The following is a 21,045-nucleotide window of genomic DNA, read 5'->3' as shown; positions in this document are numbered from 1 at the left end:
TTTAGATTGCTTTATTTATCTATTTAACGTAAATAGCCAAAGTCATGTTAGAGATTGCTGAAGAAAGGCGAGATAAAATAGTGACTGTTTTACCAAATGAACCTATTATTTGGCATAATCAACAAGTTTGGAGCCTGATTTGCCCTTTTTTTAATGGATTGCTAATGTTAACTTTTTGATATACTCTGCAAATTGGAGTTTGAAGTTAACAAATTGCTAGGAAGTATTTTTACAGGGTGCTCTTTATTTGGAGGCAGTTGTTTGGATTGTAATTAAAAATAATCAAATTTCAGTCCTCTATTCATAAATGTACAAGACCCCTTGTGTTACGAAGTCTGCAGGCTGGGTTTCTGCTTGGTAGAGAGCTAGGACTTCGCTTGCAAATTCCAGGGTTGTTTTTTCTTCTCTTTTTCTTTCCCCCTGGGTAACAGAGCATAATAGAGGGAAACTACACAAAAAGTAAGAAATGTGAAGAGATCTCCTACTGAGGGGGTGCTCCTTCAGATACAGATCATCAGCATTTACCAGCCATACAAAAACAATATTTTCCCAAACCCTCTGTGCCCTGCTCCACTGCTTACACAGTATAAACTAGGAGCACAGCAAAATGGATCAAAACAACCTATTTCTGATTTTCGGATGGGTTTGACTTGTTTTTGTAAACTTTCAGCTTCACCTTTTAATTCTGACTGAATTGTGTTTTGATCCCTGCCATGATAAAGACTGTGCAAATCCCACATGAAATCTCCGTTTAGGCCCTTATATGGTAGGAGACATTTCCCCTTGCTCATGTATTTGACACTTTAAATTGTCTGCATAATGGCATGTTCATCATGCTGGGGATCTGGTGGAAATTCAAAAGCCCATGATTGCATGTCAGTGTGAACCATTTCCATGCTAGCGTGCACATTTTTTTTTGTCTCTATATGACCCAAACAGGCACATTCAGAGCACATGAATAGCTGAAACTAAGAACTCTAGGCAGCGATTTTTGTTTGCACGTCCAAAAAAAGGCATAGAAATTTCTTTCTTTCCTTTAGAAAACTTGAAGAAATCCCATTGTACAAATTAAGAATGAAACCTATATTGTTTAAAAAATAAATCCTGAACATTTTAAACTTGGAGAATCTGACTAAATGGAACAGGATTTTTGAGGTCTGAACTCTGCATTCAGTGTTAATTATTGAAGTATATTCTAATTAACTTCTGAAAAAGTAGATTTAACAACTGACATTTTAAAACATTGTTATCCTTGTTAAAACTGGACCAGTTGGAAAAAGTCCCTGGCACATGTACTATATATACAAAATATCTTACTAATTTTTATAATCATATTGATAATTGTTATTGAGTATTTGCTTAAATGTACATGAAAATTCCAGTATTTTGTTAGCCAATTCCTTTAAAAAGCCTTGAGAATTCCCAAGATCAAACTAAAACTAATTTTAATAAATGGCTTTATGCAAGTCTTGAGTCAAAGGAAACATCTGGTCTTGCCTTCTTCATGAGACATATGGTGCATACTACAAAGATGTCATCCATGAAGGGCCATGAATTTGGTTGGCACTGCAAAATTAGATTTACTTGTTAAAAGGGGTGTGGCTGTCTCTTGGACAACAGGCATCCTTGGAAAGAGCATATTGGTTAGAAAAATAATGTGACCTGTCCTTTTGTTACATTGCAAGTGCCAAGAGTAAGATGCTTATTGGGCCTCTTGTGTGCATGTCTCATTATTTCTGATTTGAAATGGCTTGTAGTGGAGAATGGTCTTTCCCAGATGCTGGCACAGAAAGATCCATACAGATTTTTTCTGCACGTGGTAAAGATGAATGGGACAAGATGATGGTCTGCTGTGGAGTTCAATCTTTTTCCTAAGGTCTATTTATTTTTAAATAGCCTGTCTCACTGACACTTTCTCATTAGTAATCCTGTAGGTCATAAATCCTCCTACCAGTGGTCACCTAATATCCCTGGGGCTCACATCAAAAGCATACTAGAGAAATAATGTAAACCAATTTTGAATGGCCTTAAGTGAAATTCGTATCTCCAACCAAGTGCTTTTTGTACCAGGGTTTAGGAACTTTTGTGACCATAGGGGAGGAAGGTCTCGGTGCTTCCTTCCTTCTATGGTAGAGTATTCATGGGTGTTTGCTGTTATACCATGAATGACAATATAAGGAAGGAAGCAAGAGATCTTTTTAATGTCCTAATATTATAGACTCTACAGATGGTACACAGTGAGTGATGTTGTTCAGGAGTACAGTTTTCTCTGCAAATCTCTCAGTGGCATGTCAGAGAGTCTAATCCCCAGTACGCTGCTTGTGCCCCTGGCTGTGAATTCAAAGGCTTCTTTTGCCCAGCATATGCTTTATTTCCTCTACTTAACTAACATTTCACAAGCCAAAAACCCAGGCCTGAGAAGACCTATGAGATATTTTTGAAATGGGCCATGACTGCTTATAATTTGTAACAATAATTACAGCATGTGAGGAAGTCTGCATTTATTAGCAGCAGTGATGAGGCATGTTGTTAAGCACACTGTGTGTCACCAGAGCAGCAGGCTGCCTGGGAGCTTAGAATGGCTTTCATTGTTAATTTGGAGCAGAAACACTGAAGCATATCCTGAGAGGGATGCTAATGAAGGGACTGCCAGTAGTAAAATCCCTGTGACCTTTGGGCTTTTTGCTAATTTCCTTTCCCTCCTTTCTCCTTTCCCCCTAAGCTTGCAACAAGCCCATTAGCCAATGAATTTCAAGGTACAGTAGGAGCGTTGTCAGTCCCGGGGTCCTGCCTGGCATGAACTCCCACAAGACTTTGCCACTTCCATCCAAACCGCGACTAACCAAAGACGCTTTTGTTGAGGTATAGCAGGCAGGCATGTAAAGGCAGAGTTTAAATTAACAGATAATAAATCACTAGTCACCATAAGAAACCAAATCTAGAGCTGGCTAATGCTTTTAAGTTACTAGCCAATTGTTCGATTAATCCTCTGTTTAAAAAGAAACTGGTAAAGTGCTTGGCCACTGCGAGAGAATAAATGTTAGCGTGCTCCTATTAGAGGCTACCTATGAAATTATTTTTATTGTGAGCACAATATAGCAATATAGCAGTTTAGTGACCTGAAACCCCAGGAGAGAGAACCTAGCACCTCGATTTGTAAAACACAGGCATCTCCTCCTAGGTAGCAGTAATATGGATCTGCTACTGTGTAGGGACATGACCCATTGTCCTTTTGCATTAGAGTTGTTCTTGACTGCCTCCAAAATGATCTGTTTAAAGTAACTTGTATATAGCTCCCAGCATAGCCAAAGACCCTACTTTTCTGTATGTTTAATTGTAATTTTGCTGGAATATTTACAACTGACATGGTATGTATTGTATCTCTGCAGGAACCGTGAAGGTGAAGAGTTCTAATATCCAAGTAGGGGACCTTGTCATTGTTGAAAAGGTTCGTAGGGATGTGTGTGGGTGTGTATATGCACATATAGATAATATAAAAGGTTTTGTTTGTGAAGTACTCCTTCACACTCAGTGAAATATGATTCTGAAATACCATGCCACTTGTGTTTTACAGTAGGCTAAATAGTACTGAGCGCTGGATATTAATGATCTTGAATCACCTTTCCTAGTAATATGCTCTTTTCTATAATTTTCTATTGCATTAAATAGTCATGGTAAAGTCTTAACAATGAATCGCTGTATTAGAAGCCTGTGACCTGAATTTCCCACATACCTCTGCATGCCAAGATAAAAGGGCCAAATGGCCCTGCCTCTGTGCATCCAAACAAGTAGGTCAAATTCTTTGCATTTACAAATGCATTTTTTATACTCATAATTGTATTTTTCGACACATGAGGACACAGCTGCCGATACACAGGCTTGCATGTGCCAATATAATATGTTCCTTACTGTGTAAGGCACCTCTGAATTTAAGAATCATCCAAAATTCTGGCTTTCAATCAGAAAAAAATACAACATCAAATAATGACACAGTCTACAGGGATACAGCTTCTGTATGTTGCATATAATAGCTTTCAATTAATTTTAATTGAATTTGAGTAAATTAATGGATGGGGACCATATTTAGAATAAATGCTTATTTTAAAAAAGTTCTTTTTTCTGAAGGGATACAGTATTATTCCTATATGAAATCTCTCTCCTATAATATTATAGGTATCTGGATTTGAAAGGATGCAGTATGTATTTTGGTCTGTTTTCAAATGACCCTCTTCTGCATTCAGCAACTGCTTCTTTGTTCTGAAGACGGTTTTCACAGACTTGCTTTCTATCTCTGTGCAATGTCTGTCACTATTTTAATATAGAGAAATCTGCTACAGAGAAACAGCTATCAGAATTTGTGCAACAGAAAGCACATGCATCTGCCTTTCTGCAGTAAAGTTAGTTTTTTAGGCTTTGAAACAAAATCAATCCTGATCACCAGATTGTCGAAGAGCAAAACCTTTTTTTTCTTTCTTTCTTTTTTTTTGAAAGCTGTTATTTTTCTGCCACATCACTACTGAGGATTGTGGGGGTTGCCTGTGTATGCATCGGTGTACACACAATAATGGCCTTTCTTTTCGTAACAGAATCAGCGAGTCCCTGCTGACATGATCTTCCTGAGGACGTCAGAAAAGAATGGTAAACATCTGGAACCAATTGTGAAAATAGCCATTAACCTTTCGCTGGTTATTTAGAAAAAATAATCAGCTGAAAATGCAACCGAAATAGATAAAACTTTTGTGTTAGGAAGACGGACAAATCCAAACACTTTGAGTTGTCTTTTTTTGTGGTGTTCTGATAACTTTTGATGATTAAAGGATATAGGTAGTTGAACCCAAGTTGAGGTGCAGTTAAGGAAACTCGCACAATTGCCTGTTTTACATGCAGAGAGGAGAGAAATGGTCAGAACAGCATTCAGTTTTGTCCTAGTGGATCTTAGGATGCTTTGCAAGAGTATAGGTAAATGTTTAACAGAGTTTTTAGAAATCTATATTATGAAGATTCAGAAAATAGTCTGAGTATGTCTTAAGGACATAATGTAGAAGTTTACTGTGTTCTGTAGTACCAAAGAGGTAGACACGCATAGCTTCCATGTTTCAGGAACCATTGCGCCTGTAGTGGGCTATCAAGTGAGCAGCTGCCTGCAGCACTATTGTCTTAATTCCTTTTAATTTGTATCCATTGAAATTGTGAAGAAACTTTATGTTGTTAGGGTTGTTATTTCTCACCTGTTATCCAGCACTATCCAAATGTCTGACCTACAGTCATGTATTCTAGTATCTGAAAATGATCTATTTAACTTTTTTCATATTCATGGATTCCTCAACCACTGAAGTATAATATAAAGTCATTTTCCTTCTATTTGATATGAAATAAAATGGAGTCAACAGGAGAGGTTGAAAGATGCCAGCCCCAAAATATACATTGCCAGAGCATTTCTAGGGGAACTAGTAGATGTGGTTCAAACCTCCTCAGAAAGAGAAGAGAATCTAGTTCTTAGTGGGTGCATCTACACAAGACATTTGCTGCACAGTAGACTAATTAACTGTGTAGTAAATATCTTGGTGTCTACACATGTACCCTTGTTAGGCTGGAGTAAACTAATTTACTCATCAGCAGGATAGTAATGGAACAGTAAAAAAACTCTGCAATACTGCATATGCAGATGCTGCCCCAGCTGGCTGAGGCATAGGGTGCTTCAGTGTGGAGGCCGCCTGCTGGCTAGCCCTGCACTGGAACCACCCTCATGCCCCTGCCAGCCTCTGCACAGCACATTGAACTGGGGGGAGCAGCCCCGGGCTGGCAGGCCGACCCCCACAACCTCCTGCCAGCTGAAGCTACTCCGCCTTGGCTCAGTGTGCTGCAGTCCCAGGAGCACATCCAAATGGTAGTAAACTCCAGAGTGCACATGTTCAAACAGCACGCCCAGGAGCTATAAACTATGGAGCAATAAACTCTGGAGTTTATTGCTTCGCATTAATTGTACATGTAAATGTGCCCAGTGAGTGCCATAGCCAGTGGTGATTGGGCAAAAGGGTTATTCTGAACCAAAAAATCAATTATTTACAGAGTCTAGGAGTGATAAAAACTAGGGGATATCAGTTGCCAAAAACAAACATAGGAGGAATCTCAAAAACCTTTTCTTCCTATGGGAATAGCTATTTAATTACATTTACAGAGAAATTTGGATGAAATGTGCTATACCTAAAAGAACTACCATGGGCATATCTACATAAGACACAAACTGTGCAGTAGCCTAATAACACTGTGCAGAAGCACATCACAGGCCGGCCAGTGCTAATACGCTATTGCACAGTATTATTAGGCTACTGCACAATAGCGTCACTAAAAAGGCATTCACTGGTGTTAATACTCACATTCACATATATTTAGTACTTAGTTATACAGTTACTGTGCATATATTTAGTACTTGTATAGCTAAGTACTAAATATATGCGTGGTAACCACTGCACATTAATGAACGTGTAGATGGCACACCCTATGTACCTGAAGTGGAAGTGGGAAGATTATTAACTCATATTGAAAATCCACAGGATCCTGCTTCCTTCGCACTGATCAGCTGGACGGTGAGACAGACTGGAAATTACGTTTGCCAGTTACCTGCACACAGAGATTACCGACAGCTTCTGTAAGCAGCTTTCTAGCAAAATATTTTTTTTATTGACTTGCAAGTTTGAAAGAATAGCTAATCTGCCAAAAGAGGGGGAAATGGTTTTTACAGAAGATGGAATAATAACTAGTTTGGCAGGTTAGGTTGCCAATAATAACATGCTGCTCCAGACCTGAAAGGTTGCCTGTGAAGCTTCTCTGGGCTTGTCCCTGATACCCACTCTCAAGCCCTTGTTCCTTAGAAGGCCCAAGAAGAGGTGGTGGGGATGAGGCTGGAGCTACCTTATAGACTAACTTCCTTTTCTGAATCAGGTCAGTGGCTGAATGGGTTGTTCAGTGCCACCAACATGTAGACAGACTCAAAGATGAAGACTTTGAAAAATTATATGTACACTTCATCATCCAAATGGGACTAAAATAATCCACTATCCTCAAAAACACATTGAGATGTTTTGGGTGTATGTTATTTTTATTACCTGGTTCTCGTTTGAAACTAGTTATTGCTTGAGATTTTTGAAAAACCTGAGAAACTAGGTTATAAGGAACAAAAAACAAGCAGTGTTTTTGTTGTGAAGACTACGAAATGGTGCTGTATAAAGATGGAGTTGATATGAACTGTATGCCAATTCCTTATCTGAAATATATTTTGTTTGGCTCTCCCATCTATACTTTAAATGCATCCCATGAGACATAATTAAATCTTATAGGTGCACTAACCTCTTGTGCTGTATAAGGTGTTCTCAACATGCTTTGGGAAGTGTTAAAGCTAGTTAGGTTGCTAAAGGGGAATGGCATTTGATTTAAAAAAAATTCTTCAATCACAATTACAGCTTCCCTTCCTCAAGGAGAGGAGACAAGCAGACAGCTTCCTGAAGTTCATTAGGGACTATACCAAACAGATGCAGTTTACTTGACAAATGTTTAGGTGTTGCAATGACAGAAAGCTCTGACAGACTTTGGGAGATGTCGACACTAAGCTTACAGCCTAGCTGTGGCAGCATGGCGCTCAGGGTGGGCTAACTGAACCTCGTTGGCCCACATTGTTGTAATTAGATCTAAGGTATCTTACCTATCTTTCTAATACAACACAGTCACTGCTATGCAGAGATGCCTTTGCTGCTGCTTAGCTAATGTCCAGAGTAACACCTTGAAATGGGAGGTGACTAATGGACTTTTCATGGTATAAATGGGGGATATCTACCAATATTTTACCACACAAAGGTCCATTCCCTTGATGATTTTACTTTCTGCTTTTTCATATGCCTTTCTCTATATTAATTGAACTCCATTATATTCCAAGAACACAACTTGGGTATTTCCTTGAAATAGAATATTAGCTTCCACAGCAATCATTGCTTGCCTTCAAGAAAGGAAAGCTTTAATCAGTTGTGCCTCTTCATCATCTGAAGTAAACATATTGCCTCCGTCAACCGCTGTGGCTCTCCCAGTTTCCTAAACTGTAGCTATCGTACGGTTTGTGTTTAAAAAAGAAAGAATCTGAGAACATCTGTTTTACAGCATTCTGCATACAATATATATGTTTAAATTTAACGTTTAAATATACAAAAACCCTGCATAGAAGTATGAAAGTTCTTTAGCAGTGATGTGAAGATTTTATATCATTCTAGACATTAGCAGGGAAAATGGCTTGCAACATTAGCATGTCTGCCTTCTTGCTTCTGCAGAATTGTTCCCTATTGCACACACTGATGTCTTGACCTGAACATCCAAAGTGATGGGCCTTTCATTGTTTCCAATGGCAGATCATTCCACAGTCTATTAGAAGTATTATACGTTGTCCTAATTATTCAGCCTGATACTTCCCTCCTGATGCACCAACCATCAAGTAACTTCCAACAGTTTCTTTGCTGACACTGCTGTTCTTGAAAAGCTTTTCTAATGATTTTGTTCTTTCTACATCAGAGATTTTTATCATATCATTACTTCAGCTCTTCCATATTAATTTGTTTAAAGAAATGGCTGTCAATTGTAAAGGCTTTAAAAGTATGTATTGAGTTGAACTATCCATCTTTTAACCCTCTGCTACAACATTTCCATTCTGTATAGGACCTTCTTCAAATTCGATCCTACATTTATGCAGAAGAACCTAATATTGACATACACAATTTTGCGGGGACCTTTACCAGAGTAAGTATTGACCAGTCCTTCTTAAGCAGTGTATAGAAGTGTATGCCATACATAGACCTTTTAAATAATTTCTGCCAACTTTCATATTTCTTCTGGAGAAGCACTGACGTGTTGCTATCTCCCATACAAATATGCTAAAGTTAAAAAGTATAATTCATCTATAAAATTTAACAATCCTCCCTTCCTTCTCCTCCCCCCAGCTCTAGAAAAAGAAAATTAAAACTTTATAGCTTGTAGTAGGTTTGGCATAAAAAGACGCAAGCTGTGCAGAGCAGAGGCCCTTATTCAGATGATATTAGCTGTGCTCATTGGTGTCAAGCATGGTGGCTGAATACCAAATTCTCCTAGTAAGAAGAACTTGCTCACTGCACAAGCTGTAAAAGATGAAACAGCTATCCGTTCAAAGCTGCATGAAGGCAGAAAATGTGCTCTCAAATGTCCAGGCTCTGCGTTGGTGGCTCTTCTCCTTCCAGAGTCATGCAACTGGAAATTGTATACATATGCAGCTTGCTGGAGAGTGGTATCTGAGGGATATATATTATACAGAGGGAAAAGTCAGAGCTGCAAAGTTGAGGAAATTTGTAGAACTCTTTGTAGGTGTTCATTTACCCAGCAGTCTAAAGGCAAAGTACTTTAGACTTCATCTCTCAATGCATGAAAAAAACTACACCAAATCTTGCTTACTCATTGATTGACATATCATATTATTTATGACGCTTTCCAAGCATTTTTGAGGGATTTAAATCGGAGGTGAAATTATCCTGATACTTTACTATGAGACACACAGCAAATCATCAAGAATTTTCATGAGTAGATGCTATTGATGGAAAGCATATTCACCGATGGTGTGGTCCTGGGAGCTGTTAATCAACATGGTGCAATAGAAGATGTCATATCATTGTCAAACTTTTATAAAAGAAGCCCCTCATTCCATGCCTAACTTGCAGGGGGCTTGAGGTCAGAGGAGGTAAAAGTATAGACTTTTCCATCCTTCCAGCTTGTAGAAATGAGATCCCTGTGTTTATTGTCTAACAAGGCTGATCACACTGCAGGATTTCTCTCCGATTCACATACAGATCTAATAAATTGGCTGAATTATTTTTATTCGTGTGTGTCTGTTGTAGGAGGACAGCGATCCTCCAGTGAATGAAAGCTTAAGCATAGAAAACACCCTCTGGGCCAGCACAGTGATTGCTTCAGGTAAGATGGAAGCTCTTGTAATTTTTTTAGGGAGTATGTTAGCAATTTTTTAAAATCCTTTTGTAATTGGAATAATCATCTCTGTCAGTTGGAGAAATTTGCAGTTGGAATGAAGTTTTCCACTTGTCCGAACACCTCCAGGGAGTTGAGTTGACATCTAATTACCTGTTGGACATTTATAGATGAGAAGGAATCGGAATTCGAGTGGCCTTTGGGCACTTCTCGAGCATCCACTACCAGAATAGCACTTAATTGCTTTCAACATTGACGTTGTAATCTGTAACAGAAATTGTGTCAGATTCTAGTAATAGAAGCTAACATAAAAATGGCCAGGTAAATGCTTCTGCTGACATGTGGTTTTGTAGGGGTTAAAATGGATATATTCTGTGATTAAATGTTCGGATGTTGAGAGCCATGAATGCTTATCAGGAGAAAAGACTTGTACATTGGATGCTTCAAGAATTTACTAAAAGGTTTCCACAGGAAAGTGGCAGAAGAGATGTGAAATTCAGGGTTTGAAGTGTCTGAGTTTGCAGCTCTTTCATGGTGGTTAGCTATCTGCTAAGAGACATCAAAGACTGCAAAGAAATACAAACTTCAAAAAGTTCTACTTTATAATGGAACTGAGATTGTTTAATTAGCAGAAAAAGATAACTGCTTTTCACTTCTTTAGTGTTTCCATCTAATGCTTCTGCTGGTCCTTTTTAAAAATACACTAAAATGTTGTCATAGTGATGCATCCTTTGAAATGAAATGTAGATGTCCACACACAATTTGGCAGAGTGCTTTTTTTTTTTTTTTTTTATAGATCAGTAATTATTAGCTGGTGACTGGCTTCCCACTTGGCAAAGAGCAAATACACATGAGTTTGTGCAGGATAACTGCTATGCCATGCGGCTATACAGTTAGTAATGTGAGTTCCAGTTCAGCCCCTCTTCAAAACATAGATGAGGAAAAATAGGCAGGAAAGCCATTGTTCTAGATCGGTGGTTCTCAACTAAGCTCAAGGCTCCCTGTCATAATTTTTCAGAATTTAGGGACACCCCAGCCGAGAGCCACTGAGGTAGAATCTGGGTTGTGTCGGGTAAATGGGGGGGGCAGGGGGCAGATCTGCACCCTACGGGACCCTGCTTTTTCTACCACCTCCCCCTCCCAGCCCCATGGTCTTTACCTGTGGGGCAGTGCTGCTTCACCAGGGACTTGAAAGCTGGTGGCTGACTGAAGCCACATGCACCTGTAGCCCCAGGAGCATGGAAGAAGGGAGGGAAGCATGGAGGATGAGCTGAGCTAAAACATGCAGCACTGTGACCCCATGACTGCCTGTCCACTTGCACGCGTGCATCTGCACACGGCATTCTGCTGGGAGCATGGGGCTGGTACGGGAGCTGCTGTCGGGACAGGGAGCAGCCAGGGGCACTGCTTATCTGGATGCTGGGGTGCCTGGTGCTCGGGGAGAGGAGGAGCAAGCCACAGAGGCTGGGCATCACAGCAGTTTAGAAGGATCTCACGGCACCCGGTTGAGAATTCCTGCTCCAGACACTGTGCCCTCCAGCTTTTTGTTCTGTGAATTCTTCCCTTGTGTACTAGTTGATCCAGCGGGTGGATTCATGCAAACAATACGATACTGTATGTGAAACAGTGCCGTATAACTGGGTGCAGCTCCCCCTCATGCATTAAAGCAGTCGTCCAGCATGCCCCATCTTGTGCTGTAGTAGGAGTGAGTGTGCCTCCTCTTGCTGTTTGCTGTCTGATTTGGAGTAGCCTGCCATCTGCTGATCTGAAATGGGTTGATCTTGCCACCTTCTGCCATCTGGCTCAGAGCCTTATTTTGAAAGGAACGCTTCCCAGGCTGTATTTGGAAGCCACCTCTTTTCAACTTGCACTTTAAGTTATTTAGGAATTAATTTGCAGCCTGCTGAAAGCCTAATTAATAACAGGAGTGGGGAAATAAAGCAAATTATTTTAAATTAGTCTAGGTTGGAATAAGACTAAGATTCTCTTTCCAAGAGATGCCCATGCTCGCTCTCAGCCTTTTATCAAGTGATTCACTGTTGTAGCATAAAAATGTACTTGTAGCCTCCCAGCAGCTCCATCTGTTGCTCAATAAGAGTTAGCCTGATTCGGAACTGGGAATACCTGTTCAGAATCAGTTTTTCTTTTGCTCCGTTTATGATCCAGATACCTGAATGTTATTGCTCTTTGGTTATTATCTACAATTAATAAACTTAATTTGTTAAAAGTGTATCTGAACATTAAGCCCATGAATCAGATCCTTTAGGAATGTTCATCTTTCTGGCCGCTTTAAATGAGAGGGGCGTTTTCCTTGTCTGTTTGTTTGGGGGCTTGGTTTGTTCTTGTATTGGTTTTTTTTTTGTTTTTTTTTTTTTTTACTGTTTTCTCAATGTTGTATATTTTGCCTTTTTCCACTTAGGTACTGTTGTGGGAGTTGTTCTTTACACAGGGAGGGAGCTGCGCAGTGTTATGAATACTTCAAATCCACGAAGTAAGGTACAGTTTAGAAAAAAAAGCAAGAAAAACAACACCCAGTTACCTTGAAAAATAAATATTGAGCTTCTGCCTATTACACAGCAAATGTCTGAGCACTGGCTATGCTGCAGTGGCAGCATCAGCTACATTTTAATTGAAGTTCAGCTTTCAATGTAGGATCATCCTCAAAGCCAGCTCTTTTTCCTTTATTTTCTCAAGACTGCTGTACACACCCTTTTTATATCATTATGATTCTGTCTCTCTCTTTTTTTTTTTAAAATGATAGAATTATCCTCGTATAATCCTTTGCATCCTCAGAGCTATTAAAGGAAAGTTAATTGTACAGGCATTGTATTGGATGTGCTGAATGAAAAACAAGATGCAAGGGAAGTGTGTAATTAGGTCATAAGTGTATTAATTCCACTGCCTGTGGATCACTGGCAAGAACTCGTATAGTGCAGACTGTGACTCTGTTTCTACCTGCTCAAGGGCTTCAGCCAGTCCCCCTAGCTGGAGCCCAGCCAATTGCTTGTCTGAGGGTGTAGGGGCTGAGGGAATGGAGTTGCCCATTAACGGTATATGACATTATGAGCTCTAGCCTTGCTCCTCAGCTTTTTAGAAGAGTTGCTTTCCTCCAAATCCATTTCCAGTTTTGTTTTATCAAGGCGGTGGGCTCCCTAAGGCATGCAGAGACTTTGCACTGGGCACCAGCTCATGTTGAGTTGCAACAATTAGAACCTGCCTTTTTTTGTCTACCTACCTGGGCCCCTCATATTTTTTAGGGCAGGCAAAAAAAACCCACCCCACCCTGGCCAATCCAAAAGGGAGTAAAAAATTCCTTTCCAATCACAAAAATGTCAGCTAATACAGTGGCACATACTTAGCCATGTTAGTCTGAGGTCAGGCAGAAGGCAGTGTAGATAATCACCTTATAGACTAACTACAAGTGATAAGGAGCGTAAGGTTTTGTGAACTTGAGCTCACTTCATCAAAGCTTATGTTCCCTATATATCTTATTTAGTTAGCTAATACAGGGCACCTATACACATACGGTGAGGCTGCTCTGTCGCACTGTAATTACGGTATGTCAGAGCAGACTCAATTCATTATATCATTATGATTCTGTCTCTCTCTTTTTTTTTTTTAATGATAGAATTATCCTAGTATAATCCTTTCCATCCTCAGAGCTATTAAAGGAAAGTTAATTGTACATTGAGTCTGCTGGAACATGGTAATTCCCACACTCCAGCAGACTCCAGTATCATGTGTATCAGCGCCCCATGGTGAAAAGTGATGGCAGGGTGCTTTAACTAATGAGCTTTAGTGAGGTTTAGTTAAAGTGTCCCCACTGCCATTTATCAGTGCAGATACTCCGATACATGTGATGCTCCAGGTGCTTTAAAGCACCACCCACCCACACCCAGAGCATGTGTATAAATGCCCACAGCAGCCCTAAGAAACTAGGTTCAAATTAGAGTGGAGTGGGATCCACTAATTCAGTCTCTTCTCCATGTACACAAGGAGCCAGTGACTTAGCTGAGCCTGACCAGCCTCCCTGCCTGGGAGGGGAGAGACCCTTAAATGACCCCTACATTACCTGCCAGTCCAATGAAAGCACTCCTACTTTAAATTTGCAATAGTTACATAAATATACTTATACAAGCATAGTTCATACCAGTGGAACTACATTTCCACTGGTGAGTTATGATTTTTCAACTGTATCAGTAGAGTTAAAATAATGTAACTGTTTGTGTCTGAACAAGGCTTCATTGTCCCGTAAGTTCTTTGGACGTTAGCAAACCATTCCTGACTACTCAGGTCATTTCACTTCTTGTCAACTGATTGGGTCTGTCGGTACTCTTTTTTTGTTTTGTTTTTTGAAAAATGAGTTTACAGTAGAAAGTGGCAGCAGCAAATGGGTAGTCCTCCTGCAGCTGTAAAATTTTTGCTGCTAAGGATGCAGGATCCTGAATGTTGAGTTAGGGGGAGAATTGCTTTGAAATGCAGAACAGACATTTTTAATTAACAGAAGAAAGTGTCTGGTGATTAACATTTTGAACTGCCCGTGGCTTTGAAATGAGCATGCCATCTCACTGTTTTTGGTTTAGGTCTGTGCAGCTTGCTCTGCTGATACCCAAGAACTTTAGAGCTTTCATTTATGGGTTTGGTTGGTTGGGGGTTGTTTTGGCGGGGGGGTTGGGGGGGCGGGGAGTAGTTGTAATAGAGATGCTATCAATATGGGTGTACATGCACTTCAGGCATAGTGACAGCTCCATCCACATGAGATCATGGCACTGATAACACCTCTGCCTGTGTTCTAGGAAATGCTGTGTTTTGTCTCGTTTTATTTGCTTAGATTGGGCTATTTGACTTGGAAGTGAACTGCCTGACCAAGATCCTGTTTGGAGCTTTAGTGGTGGTCTCGCTTGTAATGGTGGCTCTCCAGCATTTTGCAGGCCGCTGGTATCTTCAGATCATCCGATTCCTCCTCTTGTTTTCAAACATCATTCCTATTAGGTAAGGAGGTCACTTAACCCTCCCCAGCAAAAGGTTACCTTCGATGCACTTTGCACACTCCTTTAACAAGCACAGGCAGGTAAAATCCTATCCTATGAGGTAACTAAATGGCCTAGCAAGAGTAGAAGCCAAAGGACTGCTCAGACATCAGATACAGACCGGGTTCTGCCATTTTTAGATCTGTCTATGTGCACTAAACTTTTCCACAATTACAGGTTTAAATTTATTTCTGATCACTTGGACTGGTTTATGCGCATACCTGGCCTGGATGTTTATGCTCTGTCGTACTGATTGAATTTTGGCAGCTCACTTGCAACCAAGCAAGAACCTGTTTAGTTTCCCTCGCTTCAGCAGTGTTTAAATGGAACTAGTCACAGACAAGCCTTTCTTACGGCAGGCATTTTTAATATAGGAGGACTGCCCTTTTACTACAGCCACTTCATATGGCAGCTCATGGTGGTGATGTCATCCAAAAGTTTAGAGAAAAGTCTGCATTTCTCTCAGAGCCATTTATCAAAATAAGCTGGGTTTTTTTCCCTTCTCTGCACAGTTTACGTGTAAACCTGGACATGGGGAAAATAGTCTATAGCTGGGTGATCCGTAGAGATTCCAAAATTCCTGGGACCGTGGTTCGATCCAGCACTATTCCAGAGCAACTTGGAAGGATCTCCTATTTACTTACAGACAAAACAGGTATGCAGGTAGATGAATTAGCACGAATGAATGTTTTTTCTCTCTTCCTGATCTGTTGTGGTTTTCCTTACCCTCTATTAATCTTTAGCCTCTGTTCTCTGTCTGATGAGTTGATGATGGAATAATTTTGGTTCTTTAAAAAGTGCTTGTTTAAATGGTCATCAGCAGCATAATAGTGAATATGCTTAAAAGTAAGACCTTGTGAACAGAAACCAGCCATCATTCCAACAGCTACTATCTCAAACTGTGCAGCTCTGGCTGAGGAACACAAAATTTCAGTGTGAAATCCTGGCCTCGCTGGAGTCAAAAGCAAAGCTCCTATTGGCTTTGACAGGGCCAAGATTTCACTTTGCTTGTGTGGAGCTGAATGGCACTTGGTGAGTAATCTCATTCATTTTAATCGAGTGCTTGCCAGGTACCCTTCTTCTCCTTGTGGGAATCTAGTTGCAAGTATTGTCTTTTTCTCTAGCTCCAGACTGCACTAAGAGTCTATTATAGCACCCAGGTCAGCTTTTGTGCTCAATAGAAATTGGTCACTCTATTGCGTCCTTTCTCCTTTTAGTTGGGAAGGCTTTCAGAGAGAAAAGATCAGCCAATGCTCAGACGTGGCCTATAGTGTTGTTTCTGTTACAGGAACTCTCACGCAGAATGAGATGGTTTTCAAACGACTTCACCTTGGAACAGTAGCTTATGGTCTGGACTCTATGGATGAAGTACAGAGCCATATATTTAGCATATATACACAGGTAAATTCAAGTCAGATTACTGAATTATTTGTTCACAAAACAGTGAATAGAGTTGTTTATCAACTAGTGTGAAAGGGATTCTGGGAATGTGACCTAATTTTCTGAAAAACTTGCAAGTAATTAATGGCCTAATACATTTTTTAAAAAAATTGGGAATTTGGATGGTCATACTATCTTATGTACATTTGATCCATACCAAGTATCTTTTCTAAACGCTGTTTACAGGTCTGAAATGCCTTCCACAGCATTTTTGTATTATTATTTAGAACTGTTTAATCATAGCTAAAGATACTGTGACATGATCAGTATGTAAAACTACATTGTCTTACAATATGCCACACAGCTTTTCTTTTCTTCCTCCTCATAAATTTGCTAAATGAATTCAAGGACTATAGGATTTATTCCTTAGCTTCCTGTCATGTGAAGGTGATCATGTCTTATGCCCATGTGTATTCTGAAGAGAGCGTCCAAAAATTATAAACACCAATCTGTGAAATACAACTATATATATTCCACTTCCCTAGATCTGAGATGCTGTACAAAGCTTTGAAAGTGAAAAAAGCCAAAAAAAACCCCCAACCGCACCCCAAAAACAAACAACCCCCCCAATAATTTCAAAAATCAAAAAAACAAATAGTCAGGGGGTGGGGGGAGAGAGAGAAATCCCCTTTGCAGTATAATATTATGATCTTTAAATTGCTACATGAAATTGGTTTGCATTTTGAGCTCTTTTACCTATCAGAAGATGTTCTTTCTACTAAAATGGAAACTTTCCAGTAAAATTGGGCTTAAGTAAGGTAGTTCTCATGACAAGAAACTTGAAAATGAAAGTGTTTTTTTTTCAGATGAGAAAATGGTACTGAGGGGCAGGGAAAGAAGGGCTCTTTTCTAAACTTGGTGAAAATGCAAAAAGACCATTTGTTCCACTAGGGAGTGTTTTCAAATTCAGTAAAAATGTATTTTACCAAAGTTTAAATAACTGAAGTCACTTTTAATGCTGATGAGAGTTTGATATTTCTCTTGGCTTCCAATGGATTTTTCAGATGTTCATACCAAATATTTAAGTTCTCTGTTCTAATAAAATGCAGAATGGGTTTCTCTTCCTCTAGCCCAATACACTGCTAAGTTTGGTGGGGAAATAGTTTGGTCATTAGGAAGCTGTCAGTAGCTAATGAACTAGGTTGCTTTTATATTAATGCTGTTTTAAAGATTTAAAGAAGAATAGTAAAGTGATCATCAATAAAGCATTACTCTTTTTTTTTAATTGCTATTAATAAGATTTCTTTCCAGCCATCAGAATGTCCTGCAATTAGAAATACCTTTGCAGTGAGTTATTAATTAAGAACAGAAGTCTCTGTCTTTACTGACTGCTGGCTATTCCCATTTGTAAAATGCAACCCTGCAGACATATTCTGTGGAGTCTGGCAACAGATTAGTGGGCCTGTGTACATCAAGGTCTTAATGTCAACCACCTCTATTTCTTATTGGTTATGGAATTACTTTGCATGTGGCAGAAGTATTTTCCATATGGCTTGTATTTCTCCTGCCTCCTTCCCCCCGCAGCCAAATACCCACTGCAGCCAACTGATACCTTCCTTGCACATTGTATTTGCTTTCATTTTGCCTTGAAACAGGGGTCAGCACCCTACAGCCTGTAGGATGGATCTGGCTCAGGGAACCACTGGATCCAGCCCACAGACATGGGGCTTCGGCTGCAGACACTCTCCCCATGCTGTTGCAGGGAAGAGATCTGACCAGGGGCTCTCCTAGCGTTACCCTGGAGGCAAGCAGCAGCAGTGACTGCGTCCTAATGCCCACATGCCCCCATCTGCCTCTGACCTGGGGTGGGGAAAAAGGTTGCCTAGCTGGAAAAGCAGGAAAAGTTGTCTTCTACTGCCTTCAAATGTAGAATCAAGGGGCTCTTTAACCTCTCCCTCCTGAAAAGTTAAAACATTAAATATAGTCCTTTTGTCCCTCCTCCCCAAACACTTTGGGGACCCCCCCCAAAAACCGAACCAAAAATGCTCTAAACTGAACAATTTGGAGCGTGCGCACAGCGTGTTCAGTCATTTCCTTTGAACCTGAGAATCTCTTTTCAGTAGTCGCTTTCCCCTGTGCAGTTGTCAGGCCATTTCCCTGTCCTCTCACCAGGCAAGTGAGAGCCAATGGCCATTTGGTGTTTCAGGCTGCTGTCTTCATGTTACGTCCATGGGTGTGCATCTCACATCTGCTTTCCTGCCTCTTGGTTACTCTTGCCCGTTGAATGCTTCACAATCAGTGTGTGGACGTTTGTAGATGCAACTTTCAGTTGCCACAGCTATCTCAGTTTTTTGCTCTTTGGTTTTCAGAACCTTTATAAGATGTGACCTTTTCTGTGTTTTGGCTATACAGTTGGGGTAGCATCTCTGTCTGAATAGGGAGGAAATGGTGGTTACTTATTTCCTAAAATAGCATTATTCAAGACAGAACACCACATTTAATGGACAACTGGTTGGGTCCAGTATGTGAATCGTGCTGTATCTGAGTCTAAATGTACTTTAAGGACTTCTCCATTGCTACTGAATTTTGATGAAAGGCACTCTGATCTTACAGTGATAAGTGGCAGTATACATTTTTAGATTAGGCACTAGAATTTTGAAGATAGTATTTAATTGTACAAAACTGTGCAATAAAAATAACTTCCCATAAATCTTGTGTGCTTATAATTAAGAGGCTAGATTCTTCATAATCAGAAGCATTTGCTAGTAATGATTCCCTTTAAACTGTAGTTCTTAGTCATTACTCTTATTTTTACCATGCCATGCCCTTTGACCTGGAAGTGAAACTTTTGTCCTCTTGACATTAAAGGTTAACAGAGCAGGAAACTGGATCACCGTGTGTCCCTTCTTTGACCAGCATAATTTAGTAATTGTGTAATTATCTGAGGACTCTGATACTAAAAATAGTATTAAAAATTAAATTAATGAAATTTAAATTTCTGGTCCCATGTAAGCCCATCTGCTTTCAGCAAATGTGTTCATTCATATGAAATCCAATTCGTGTTAAAGCATCAGAGCCACTGATATTTTCCTGAGTAAAATATGGTTTCAGTGGAACCCATGATCTCGTGGCTATTAGTGTCTGGTGGATCTGCAACAGATGGTCCTTGTCATTGATGCTGGGCTGAAAGCTCCTGGCTAAATATTTGAGTGCTATTTTTTTTCCCCACCAAAGCTATGGTTAAGTAAATTGATATTCATTTAGTTTCCTGTGAATAGAAGATTGTCCCCTGGTCAGTATGCATAAAAAAGGATCCCCCTGTCAAGAAAATATCCCAAGATACTGGAGGACTACATCTGTACTAATACCATGTGTGTGGTTTTAATTGAAGTAAGATCCTTAATTGGAATCTGCTTTGCTTCCCGTTAAGAGCTTTTTTGTGACGTTCTTTTTCTTTAGCAGCCACAAGACCCCCCTGCTCTGAAGGGGCCCGCTCTAGCCACCAAAGTACGGAAAACCATGAGCAGCCGGGTTCACGAGGCCGTGAAAGCGATTGCCCTCTGCCACAACGTGACACCAGTGTACGAGTCTAATGACGTGACGGATCAGGCTGAAGCTGAGAGACACTATGAAGACTCATGCAGGGTGTACCAGGCTTCCAGTCCAGATGAGGTAAAACCTGCTAGAAAAGCTGTTGTTTTTTGTTCTCCTCTGGGTAAAAACAGACATAGGGTTTATCTGGGTATATAAAAGAATTAAAGGCCAGCGTTTTGACTGCATCAAAATAGGTATGAGCAAATCATTTACACACATGGCTTGAGTTGGCAATTAACTCACATTAGTCATGATTGTTTTGGAAAAAAGTGGTCTCTCGAATATCTCACAGGTACTTAAAGTGGGACAATGGACTTGGCTATCTGTACGATTCTGGGATAAAAGGCTTTGTCCTGAGAGAAATCCAAAGTCTGTTTTTATACGCTTTTAGCTCAAGGTGGGCTTACTGCACTCAATTCAAGCAGCCCCCGAAACCCTCCGTCAGAGTGGAGCTCTCTGCTGGTGTATCGGTGCCAAATCTTGTTCCTTGCCTTCATCCTCCCACCTCTGTGAATTAAGTCCTCTTCATTGCAGAACTACTGCAGGGCACTGACACCTCAGTAAGCCTAATCTCTCCACTGCAAAGCCCTACTTGTGTTTTAGGTAGATCTGGGGACATATACCATCTTTTTTTGTTTTGTTTTGTTTTTTGTACTGAAATGCTCTGATTGTTTCCTTACCAGTTTTGGGAGAACTTGTTCATTGGGAGGTGAAGTTAGTGGTTATGGGAAGGCATTTGAGTACTGTCAGACTTCAGCGACTTAGCCTGCATTCACACTGCTGAGTGGGCAGTAACCCATACCCCTGACCACAGGACATAGCCCAGGCTTAAAGGGATCTGGCTTAAATCTGCAGTGAAGAAATAACCTGTGGGTGCATATGGGCCTGCGCTGCACCTGGTCTACATTCACATGGCTTGAATGTAGATCAGAAGTAGCAAATACAGCTGTTGGCTGCTCTTGGGAGCTGCGTGGCAAAATTAGTGCAAGTAACTCAGTGGGGAACAGGGAAGGAGTGGGACTTGTGGTCTATGGGAGGGTGGGGGGGTGGT

At 40.3% G+C, this 21,045-nt stretch overlaps 1 protein-coding gene across 1 annotated transcript in view; it reads left to right on the top strand.

The window, feature by feature from the left end:
- Positions 1-21,045, top strand: part of ATP9A (ATPase phospholipid transporting 9A (putative)) — a 95,722-nt gene that overhangs the window by 34,489 nt on the left and 40,188 nt on the right. The window contains exons 5-14 of the mRNA XM_019548143.1: positions 3,390-3,448; positions 4,587-4,638; positions 6,555-6,649; positions 8,698-8,778; positions 9,903-9,978; positions 12,410-12,486; positions 14,822-14,982; positions 15,533-15,675; positions 16,309-16,421; positions 19,860-20,072. Coding sequence (XP_019403688.1) covers positions 3,390-3,448; positions 4,587-4,638; positions 6,555-6,649; positions 8,698-8,778; positions 9,903-9,978; positions 12,410-12,486; positions 14,822-14,982; positions 15,533-15,675; positions 16,309-16,421; positions 19,860-20,072 — 1,070 coding nt within the window. The remainder of the gene's footprint in view (positions 1-3,389; positions 3,449-4,586; positions 4,639-6,554; positions 6,650-8,697; positions 8,779-9,902; positions 9,979-12,409; positions 12,487-14,821; positions 14,983-15,532; positions 15,676-16,308; positions 16,422-19,859; positions 20,073-21,045) is intronic.

This window comes from Crocodylus porosus, unplaced genomic scaffold, assembly GCF_001723895.1.
Source record: "Crocodylus porosus isolate Cpor-Errol unplaced genomic scaffold, CroPor_comp1, whole genome shotgun sequence".
NCBI classification, from domain to species: Eukaryota; Metazoa; Chordata; order Crocodylia; family Crocodylidae; genus Crocodylus; species Crocodylus porosus.
This window is presented reverse-complemented; position numbering and strand designations above follow the sequence as displayed.